At 29.7% G+C, this 11,478-nt stretch overlaps 1 protein-coding gene across 1 annotated transcript; it reads right to left on the bottom strand.

Moving 5' to 3' along the window:
- Nucleotides 1–378: 378 nt before the first annotated feature.
- LOC129972221 (U-scoloptoxin(01)-Cw1a-like) lies at nt 379–7,436 on the bottom strand. Its single transcript, XM_056086260.1, has 4 exons — nt 7,286–7,436; nt 5,065–5,121; nt 4,632–4,669; nt 379–1,834 (listed from the first exon to the last, which is right to left on the bottom strand). Exons 2-4 carry the CDS (start codon nt 5,084–5,086, stop codon nt 1,460–1,462), a joined length of 435 nt encoding a protein of 144 aa, XP_055942235.1. The 5' UTR covers nt 5,087–5,121; nt 7,286–7,436; the 3' UTR covers nt 379–1,459.
- Between the last annotated feature and the right edge of the window lie 4,042 nt (nt 7,437–11,478).

Below are 11,478 nucleotides of genomic sequence, written 5' to 3'. Positions count from 1 at the left end.
CCAGGACATATCTAAGAGGACAAAACCTTAATCATTTTTGTGTCTTTAAATTATAGAGCCACTGAAAATTTTTATTATTTAAAGTAATTAAAATATAAAAAAAATCAAATGTTTGAAATTTAACTTTGATATTATGAAGTATATTTGGAAAAGCAAATTTAGTTTTTGAATGAAATGGAGTTTACTTAATTTTAAGAGCACTTCTGTTTATTCTAATGAAGGCATTTCTCATATATTTTAAATTGTTCGAAGAAATAAGAAATGACACCAATTCCAATGTATTTATTTTAAATATTCGAACATTTAAGCTATTTATTAGAAAAAAAATTAGGTTTTGAGTGCTCTAAGTGCAGAAACATATGGAAAAAGAACAGAAAATTTCTTTCAAAATGCTTGCTTTATTTATCACAATAATATATATATAACATTTACAAAAGTTTTATACTACAAAATGTACGTATATATACATAGGGGCTTCCAGGAAATATAGACTATCGCGACCTGTTGAACATACACCCGCACCAGGAAGCAGAGATACGTCAAGAAGTAAAAGGTTTGGACCCTCCATGCTAGATCGGCTTGTACCAAACCACAACCACGAAACACTGACAGAAAAGAAACTCTGACTGCGAAATCCTTCCTCTTTCTCAGAAAGAGAGAAGATGCGCCGGAGTCATCTAACCGTAGATGTCCCATATTAGTATCGAAAGAATAAAATTAGAAGAAGATAAATTATATTTTGTTTTTGACGAGCCCCGTCACTCGAAAAGGCTGAAACACATATTTGGCAAAGACTAGGAAAACGGCTGCAAATGCAAAAGAGCAATTACGATTACATATAAAAAAAATTCAACTGGCACAGAACTAAGTAGGTACGGATTGTCGCAAGAAAAGTCAATTTCAGGTGAGAGATGGGTTCTCACTGAAGAACAAGTTAAGAAAGAAGATTAATTGGTCAAAAAAAGGAAAAAAAAAGAATTTGATGTTGGTGGGAAGGTCGAACGACATGGGCAGGAAATATCTGAATCTGTGTGCGTTTCAGTGTGAGAATTAAAGCATAAATAAACACTTACACCATGAAAAAGACAGTGCTCAAGAAGAGCAAAAGTCAAGAGAGACCTGTTTCCATAAAACACAGAAGGGAAGGGCAGAAAAACGTACACTATTAAAGACGAGGTCCCAACCTTCGTGTACCAGTAGACAGAAAGAGAGAGCAGACAGAACAGCAGTTACTTTGAGGTCTGTTGCGAAAACCTATATCTACAGTTTAAGCGCTTCTTTACTTAAAGATATTTTTAATTGCCACAGCTTGGTCTAAGGAATGGCAGCGCTTGAAAAAGTCCTTGTTAGACATCATCATGCTGAGATCTTTCGTAGCCGGGTTGAAAGTAGACAAAAATCAGACCTGCACCGAGTTTTTGTCACATTCTTCATCGGGTTGGGGAATCGGGCCTGGTTCTTATTTCTTTCCCTGGATGAGCTGTTGTGCCCTGGCAACATCCTCGTCTCTCAAGAAGAGGGCATCTTCAATTCCAATGTTGTCGTTGACGTAATAGAAGTCTCGGGCGTTCTGGCAAGGTACAGCGTCTTCGGGGAAGGCACAGGTGAGTGTGAGTTGGTTGAAGACGGTTTGGTTGCCGCAGAAGAAGCTGTACTGCATGGTCTCCTGGTTGCCGTCGGCATGGGTGACGGGGTTGCACACATGGAAGATTTGGCAGTTGTTGTCAACATCAGCGTAATAACCATATCGGAGACCGTCGCAATTGAAGTTGGTGTTGATGGGTCCTACGATAAGCTCCACTCCGTCGGGAAGAAAGAATGCTTGTCGCTTCATCTAGAATCATATGAATAGTCAGTCTTTAATCTTAGTTATACCGCTGTAATGTTTTAAATTCGTTAAGCTGATAGGACTGTAACAAAAACCGAGAAGCACTAAAATATTTTGTATTTTTGGGATCTAAATTGATCGTGGATTTAAAATAAATTTTGTATCGATGGTTTATTATTGTCAATTGAAAAAGGAAAATAACAGAAATTTAACCTTTTAATAATGAAACAGCATATTAAATGTTATTTTGTGTGTGTCGTATAGGGAAGAGTTAAAATTCCTCGAAACTATAATTCAAAAAACTAGCATAGTCACATCGTCTCTATCAAAATATTTCTTCACTAATTGAATAATCAATTTTTTTAATTGTCTTTAGTTAACTATTGTAAAATTTTATGAGTTGGTCTTCTGTAAGTTTTCAAGGTCCAAAAATCTGTTTAAAATTTTAATACTCATTTCCATTCTTTTGTTCGATTTAAGACAATTTTCTTATTGAATAAATGTTTCATCAAAAGCAACTGCTTTGTCTAAATTTTATATGTGTGCATTTTGAATGTAGTTAGAATTTTCAAGAACTTAGGCTTAAGAAAGGCAACCTAGAAACAACTGCATCCCCGAATTTTTAATTTCAACTTTGAATCGTAAATTATTATTATATAAGTACTTCCATTTGCTTGCTTTTGCAGGAAGTGAAATCAACCCATCCTTCACAATATTGCGAAAGAGAAAGTCTATATAAAAACAGACATTTTAACATTATAAAATCATTGCATAATAAATAATTCTTGCACGCACCGAAGCATCAACATCACTCTGAACTTACTTAATGCGAACTCTTTTATTCGTCTGTGTGACCACTTTCACTTAAACACGGGAACCGGTTTGCCGATTTATTATTTCTTGCAACCTTGGCTATCGCAAAGATGAGGATGTGATGTTCATTATCTTCTAGAGGTGGTTGTTGTAAGTTTTCCTGTAATTACTCAGACCTTTAACCCTGTCTTCTTTTACGCCAAGAGCCAATCTTTATTATCGAAGGAAACTACGATTGCAGTGACTTATGCGTACCAAAAAAAGATGCATTAGCATTATTTTTTTTTTTTTTTTTTTTTTTTTTGTATATTGTTATTCTTTGTCGAATATTACGTTAGATTTAGGCTAATTGTTAATTCCTAAAACTAGTGTAGCGTATAAAACATACCTGCCTGATATTATTATCTTGCTCAAGAATCGTTGGATTTTTTGCATGAAATATTAAGCTAGCTCTGGGTCTAGAAAATGAGGTACCGTCTTCAATATTTTTCCCTCGTTCATAAATTTTCCGCTTTAAACACAGCGGTGCAAAAGTTATTTAACATTTTTTCAACATTGTAAATGTAAGATTTTGTCAAAATTACAGTTATTATAAAAATTATTGTATTATTTTTAAATGAAAACAATGTCATCTAATAATTTCTGTGGCAAATTTCGATTAAACAGAATTGTTCATCACATATTTAAAGAAAAAGCTTTATTTGTTTTTTTCACTGTCTCATTAGTAAATGCAGTTGCTTCAAATGCTTGCAAATAAGGTCTAATATCGTTTTCTAGAAGATAGTGAAGCTATGATAAAAAAAAAAAAGTAACTAAAATCTTCCAAAAAGAGTTGATCTTTTGAGTAGAGATCTATAAAGATCATGTTATATCTCGCATGAGTTAGAATGCAATAAAATGTTTATTGCTTCAATTCGAACTGCAATTGCTTATTATGGAAGATAGCAGTGAAAAATTATATTTATAATGAACCTAATCTTAAAAACTAATTTTTAAAGATATTAAGAATTGCGCAAATTACAATATTAAAATCTCACATCTGCAATGCTCGCCTGCCTGCATGCATCTCAGTTAACGCATCTCTGATCATCTATTCCTGTCCGTCCAATATCCATGCTGAATTTTTCCCAGAGGAGAGGAAGTGCCATTAACCGGCAGAAAGTGGCGCGAACTTTCACCTCCAAAAAGGCCGCGGCAAGGAAGAGTAGTAGTGAAATGGTTCGAAAACACTTCCACTTTCATTCATGGGTTCTTCAAACGTGATTATGTTGGACACGTACAAAATGGCCTTTTCGGCGGGAAGTCGAGTGACCCTTTGAAAGTGGATAATTCCTTTCCTATCTAATTTTAGTTGCCTGCTTAGCGTGATTTCAGAGTGGAAGAGGAGAGTTGTTGTTGATGATCGCGAGGACTTTCCTATTGGGGTCAGGCTCTTGAAGGGTTGTTGAGATTGCGAACGGGCGTTTCTGGGTTGCAGCAGTTAGAGAAGATATCCCATCATCTCATTTGCATAATTCCATTTTTGCACCCTGAGATGTCTTTTTTTACTTGTTTTGCAACGGATAAATAGGCCAGTAGTATCGGGATTTCTCTCATCTTCCGCTTCTTATGTTAGAAAGATATTCAAAATAATTAGGATAATTACTTTCTCATGATATTTGTTGATAAGATATAAGAATCTTATTTTAATGTCGGATATTATGAAAGATAACATTGTCGGCTATGAGATAGGAAAGTATCGCGGAAGAAATCGCGCACGGAATTTCGGATCTGTTTAATTCAGATGTTTTGATCTAACATTAGAAAATATAATTAGATGCGGTATTTTTGTGAGGTTTCCCACGATTGGACTAATGAAATAAAATAAAAAAAGAAAGAAAATTTGAATCGACTTATCAATGTTTTACAGCATTTCGTTTAATAGCTTTTTAAAATTAAGAATTTATCACTTCTATTAGATATTTTTAGTGAAGAAGAAACGACATCTTACCCTTGGAAGAGCGACTGCAAGTCCCAAAATGACGAGAGCTGCAAAGAAAAAAAAATACATTGCCTAATTTACGGGAAACTTAGCATAAATTTAAAAAGAGCTAAAATTATTGATTGCATGCTATTTAAATAATATTTTTGGAAATATATACTTTAGAACAAATACTGTCGATTTATTATTATTATTATTATATCATTAAACAAGCTACTAAATATTAATTTTAACTGTAAAAGAAATTATTTTTTATAATTTAATGTTTATTCGTATCAAAATATAAGATTTAAAAAGATATTGATCGAAGAAATAAACAAGACTGCAATGCTCCTCACTCTTTTAAAATTTAAGAATAAAAATATTTTTAGCTGATTTTTGAAAGTTTTGATGATTTAAAAAAATTTTAATAATAAAATTTAGTTGCAAAAAGTTTACTTACCGATAACTGCTACGGATTTCATTTTAGAAGGTAGAGTTATAGGAACTTTACGAAAAGCTGAAAAAAAGGAAAATTTCAGTAAGAATTTTTTTTTCTTAAATTAAGAACTGCATTCCATGAATGAATACTATTCTTGCTGTGAGTTTCAATGAAAACATGCGATAAAATATCATTTTCAATTCCTATAGCTATATTTATAGTATAGGAATTGAATATATATATATATATATATATATATATATATATGTTCCTATTATATGCAGTTTTTATATTCCTATAGCTATATTTATAGGAAACGATTTAAAATATGCCAATAATTTCAAAACAAATATTAAAGTGGTGAAAATTTAGATATAAGTTTGGCTCTTTCCCTAAGCGTTTCACACTAATAGACATGAAGTAACTAACGTAACTGGTCTGTGCGTGCATTCCATGGATTCGAAAATCAAATCTATTATATTAGAACACAAGTTTAAAATATAAGAATGAAGAAATATTTCTGATTTACTATATTTATTACTCACATTTCCGAGAATTCTAACGTATTACTGTATTTTATTTTTTCTATCAATTTTTTCTAGTTATTTTTGAGAGTCATTATTTTTTTTTTCGGTAAATATATATATAAGAAGATATCATTAAAAATAGTCAGACTGCTTAATTTTTCCCTGTTTATTTTGCATGGATTTCAAAATCAATTGAAAGTTTTTCAAAAATTTGAAGACTACAGTTAAACCGAAATAGTGCTAAACTTTCCTCGAGCAATATTCATTTCCAAATCTCAGACGTTAATGGGCGAGCTAAGGAAGTGGGAGTGCATTAATAAAATTATTATTATTAATACATTTAGATACTCTCACCAGTAAATATCCTTTAAGAATGAATCATTTGATTGAAAATATTCTTCGTATTTTATGTCTATTCATTTAATTAAGATCATTAATATAATCAAATCTCTATTGCTGCTTTTGTTAATATCTTATCGAATGCACATTATCTGACATATATAAATTTTTTATAAATATAACTGGATATTTCAACTTTTTTAAAGACACTCTAAATTATATATATTACAAATATATATATATTTCAAATACAAGAAACAAAATCTCGAAATGGCCCAAAATTGTTTTAAAATGAGAACATTATTTATATTAAATATATTTCTGACTAAAATTCAAAAAATAATTCGTTAATCTTTGTTTGCACTTTTCAACAAATAATAAAAACTGAAATATCATACTGAAATATAAATAATTAGCATCCAAAATTCATCCATATTCTATAGAAATTTGCAATGCGTATAGCCTTCAATGATTTGATAGTTCATTAGAGATTTATCAATTTCAAAGCAGAAAAATTTAAATAGTTTCTAAATTTAATACTCCAATTTAAGGAAGTTTCACAGGAAAGTGCATTTCATGAAATATATTTTTATTAAAAATTAAATCACGATAAAACTTTTTTTCTCTTAAATGAAAACCTGGAGATGCCAACAATTGTTTAGCAGCAATGTGCAAGAATTGAATAGGGCAATAAAGTGCTTCTCCCTCTCCCCGTGCAATACGAATCGAAAAGTTATAAAAAATAACTAAGCAAAAATTTCACTTTTGTTGTATGGTATACTAAAAAACGAAGTTATCCACAAAAGATGAACTTTCTGAGATCACAACAAGTAAAAAATCATTTCAAATATTATGTTTCAATAAATTAATAATTAAAATTTTATCGAAAAATCAGACATTTTTAATAGCTGAAGCCTTATTTCATCTTAATTTTAAAAATTTATTTTGTAATGATATTAAGGATCTAAACAGTTAAGCTTTCGATATCCTTATATATTTTTCCCATTGGCTTCTGCATTATAACAAAATTATAGCAAAAGATTGAAAAAAGAAAAATGTTACTAAATAAGAATTTTTAAAGCAATTTTAAAACCTTAGAGACAGAGGCACAATGAAACATTTAAGTAACTCTTTCCCACTACAATAAGAGAAAAGAACTTTCCCAACTTTGATTTTGCAAGAGAATCTTAAGCTTGTCGAACAGTACCGCTTCTAGCCCACAAACACATTTTCTTAAGGAAAAAAAGCCATTGTTTCTTCCATCCCTATGCTCAACAACGATGTACAATTCCGAAATTACCACATAGCAGAACAATGTATCCATGCACGAAGGAAAAGCATTAGGCACTTCTCGCATGCTTGCCTCGGAAGCTTACCTTACAGGCGAAACTCCTTGAGCGCAATCCTAGGAGATCTTAGGATGAAGATGCAATAGGGATGATGTGACAACCACTTTCTCCGGCATACTTATATACCTCTCATCTTCCGCTGCGCATGCGCGGTGAGGTGCGGGGTCAGATTTGTAAGATGATGAGGTAAAAAAACAAGTCTTGGGCTTCGTGGATCCTCCTGGTTACAAGTGTGTCAGGAGGAAAACCTAGTGGAGGAATTTTTTTTTTGTTCCGTTTTCATCGGTGAATCCCTCTCACTTGGGAAAAGGGAAAGGGGGGGAGGCTGAAAGGAGGTGGTCAGGTGGGTGGATGGATTCGTGATTGTAGTAAGAGTGTGTGAGAAACGGCAGTTCGAAGGCAGCAGGACTGGTTTCCGTTGGACTAGGACCTAGTTCTCGTGTGGTTGATAATGCCCCATGACATCCCGGTTGACCCCTCGCATCGTCTGTTGTAGAGATGAAGTTAATTTTTACTTCTTTTTGGATTTCCCTTTTCATTGTTAGGATGAGCTTTACTTTGTTGTTGTTTATTATCGTGTTTTCATTTGCTGCATTCTTCGATCAGTTTCGGTTGTAGTAATGAGTTCTGGCTTATGATTTATTTTCATTCGTGGTTTCTATTTTCAATGACGAGAAATGGTTCTGATGTTCTGGAAGGATCTTTTCGCTTCTGAACGATATTTCTTGATACTGATTCTTGGTTATTATGACAATGATATTTCGATTTCTGTATTAAGACACAGATTTTTTAAAAATTCCGAATGAAATTTCGGTTCAATCTGATTTAGTCATGCATTGCATACTCATTTTTAAAAATAAAAATCGAAAAATTACTTTTAGTTATTAAAATACAGTTACTAATTAGCATTTTCAGATTGTTATATATAGAATTTTACGATGTAATTACGGAATTGAAATTACTCTACGATTCTGCAAGATAATAATAAAAAAAAAATATTGAACTTTTGTATGAAGTGAATAAAGTCTGGATTATGTTGTATCAACTCTTTTAATTATCTATTTATATTATTTATGGTGTCTCTAAGTATTTGATTTGAATCACTTTCAACATAACGGTTTTTAACATTTATCATATCTTAGCATTTTGCAAAGAAATTAGTGCCTGAAATCAGAAATATTTTTGAACAATATTAAATTTAAATGTAGGTATTTATAAATAATTATAAAATTTTCATACAAAATGCTAATTTTCGCTTATGAAATAATTTTTTTTTATTGACTCAAAAGGACAGTATCGTAATTCTATTTTTAAACAACCTAATACGAAATGCATATAAACTAACAAAAAGAAGCAAGTTTCTTTTATGTATTAATCCTTTTAATGGATACTTTTCTCTATATTTGATAATTAAAAAAATATTGTTTTAACCCTTTCTAGGACCTTGGGAAGTATGCTTCCCACCAAATTTATCAATCTTTGTATGAAATTATGTAGGTTGGAATAAGTTCTGACACATTTTTTTAGTAAGTCAGAAACTTAGATGCTTCAGTTCTTTATCTCAGACAAAATGATGTGTCTTGATTTGTTACTTAATTATTAATTAACTAAATTATTTAATTAATCAAAAAATTATCTAATAAGCTAAATGAATCCCTTTTCTTATTCTAATTTCAAGCCTAACAATATTTTAACATAATATGACTAGAAAAAAATGGCCCTTTAAAGGGTTAAAATATTCCATTTCAAGGATTTTTTTTGATGATTGCTTCCTTAGTTTTGAGTAATTAATTCATTATTAAGAAGCATTTTTGTTTATTATTTGGCAGTACATGCTATTTATTTTTTTGTTGTTGTTTCAATGTTTATGAATCAAAGGAATGCACATAATTTTATTAAAAGTGTTTTTGTATTGTGGCTGACCGAATTCGCTAATCACAAAACATATTTAGTTTGAAATTTTTTTCATTATTTTGAAATTAAAATCTTATTTATTTCACTCATATTTTTTCAAAATATATTAAATATATAATTGCCTTAGGTAATTTAAAAATAAAAAAAGGAAAAAAATTGTAAAATTAATAATATAATTATTAATATATAAAATTAATATATCTTTTATTAATTATGTTGTTAACGTCTATGTTCGAAACATACAAATAAATTATTGTTAAGATACTGCTTATGGAAAATCTTAAAAAATCAGACAGCGAAATAATAATTACCGAAGAACAAAAAGTCAAAACATTTAATTTTTGGTTGAGCCTTTTCAGGACATTGGAAAAACATCCGCGTCTGACTATTACGATTATTATTACTTATTATTATTTTATTACCTTAATGCTTTATAACAATATTTAACTTAAGCTTCATAATTCCATTTTTTATTTAATTTTAAAAATGCTGAACGCACATTGAAATATACAATTCAAAATGTTATGACAGATTACTTATACAATGAGGCCTTTATTTAAATGCATTTATATTTTATAAAATTTATTACATAAATAAAGGTTTGATAGTTTATTATTTTTATATTATTTATATTTTATATATTATATACTATTACATAATATTAGATATAATATGTTTATTTTTACATATGAAGGTTTTATTACATTTATAGAATCAGCTACTGCAATGGGAAAAATTTTGCAGACTTTGTCGTTTTCTTCCATTTAAAAGGTTCTTATGCGTAGTGATTGCACAATCATGTAGCAGAGATTCATTAAACAATGTCTATTTTCCTGAATATATTTAGTAAATAATCTGTCTCAATTACAGCGAATTTCATAGTCACCCGATTCGTTCCCAAGTATCCCAGAGACTATGGAGTAACTGGGAACACCTATTTTGGTTTCTGATCACAGTAATGAATTAATTTAAAGAGAATATATTTTGAATAATAAGAAAGAACAATTTCTTTCTTCAATTTTTATTTTATCATTTGTTACCGTTTAACTCAAATTATTGCTTTTTACTGCTTTTATTTAAATAAAAATATATTTTATTTCGTGAAATACCGCATATAAACTGTCATAACTATTTAATAATTTCAGTTTGAAGTAATTTATAATTGCTCCAAATTTTTTCAAAAAATGTCGGTATATGAACCTTTATAAAAACAGAAACGACGGAGCATTATAAAGCATGGTAATTAAATATATAAGACTTAAAAACATACTTTAAAATGAATAAAGACTAGTTATACAATTTAGAATAATAAAATAAAGCTCTCATTTCAAGTAGAACGTCTACTCTTCAATTCAATTTACTTTCTGTCGACATTTAAGCTGCTTGAAAAAAATCTACTCAGCGATAGTATTGGGTAGAATTAATTTATCTAATTTTTAAATTACCAATAACATACAAGTACATGAAAAATATGTTTCTAATTATCTGATGATGAAAATTGTCAGGAGTAATTAAGAACACAATCCTGTTTTTCAGAAAAAAATCTAAAAATGAAAATTAAAGCGTATTTGTAACTGGTGTAGCCTTCGGATCCAATAATGTACAATTTTGCAGATTAACTTCTTCTAGAATGCTTTCAAGAAGATGAACGTTTCATAGATCACTCAGGATTTACACAAATTCTACTGTATCTGTTATCGTTGCCAGTTATTCTAACAGATCCTAATATATGAAAAAAAAAATATGTCTATTTTTTTACGGCTTCGTTTACAATAAAAAGAATTTCGATTGCCCTGAGTAAAATTCTTTTGACAAGTATGTTTTCAATATTATTCTAATTTTTTTAAAATGATCAAAAATATATCAAGGGGTATAAAGAGAAAAACAAATTTATTTCAAAAAAAATTATTGTGAGCTTGAAAGTTTGATTATAATTAATGAATGAAAATACTTTAATTAAAATTTCACTTTGTTATAACTTAATTACGTAGTGCAAAATATAATAAATATATTAAATATTAAATAGTTCTATTATTAAATTGAATAGACTATGAGCCTCTACTCATTTTGAATAAAAAATTTTAATTTGTGATACGTAAATATTTATTAGACTCTTAAGCGAAATGAATTTATCAAGGCATTTATTATCACAACATTTTCGACGATGTTTAGAAATAGTCATTTATATAGAAAGTTTTATACACATCGCATAATTTCGATTGCTTCACGTCACTGGTTAAAATATTTTTTTAATAAAGGGACGAGAAAATAATTTTTTTAAATCTTAATTTTAATATCGTTGAAGC

Source organism: Argiope bruennichi, chromosome 6, assembly GCF_947563725.1.
Source record: "Argiope bruennichi chromosome 6, qqArgBrue1.1, whole genome shotgun sequence".
In the NCBI taxonomy this organism is placed as follows: Eukaryota; Metazoa; Arthropoda; class Arachnida; order Araneae; family Araneidae; genus Argiope; species Argiope bruennichi.
This window is presented reverse-complemented; position numbering and strand designations above follow the sequence as displayed.

Excerpts from the sequence above, each read along its gene's own strand:
- LOC129972221 (XM_056086260.1), bottom strand. The coding sequence starts at position 5,086 with ATGAAATCCGTAGCAGTTATCG. Across the intron at positions 4,670-5,064 it reads GAAATCCGTAGCAGTTATCG|CTCTCGTCATTTTGGGACTT; the intron begins GTAAGTAAACTT and ends TTTTCTTTGCAG. Across the intron at positions 1,835-4,631 it reads TTGCAGTCGCTCTTCCAAGG|ATGAAGCGACAAGCATTCTT; the intron begins GTAAGATGTCGT and ends ATATGATTCTAG.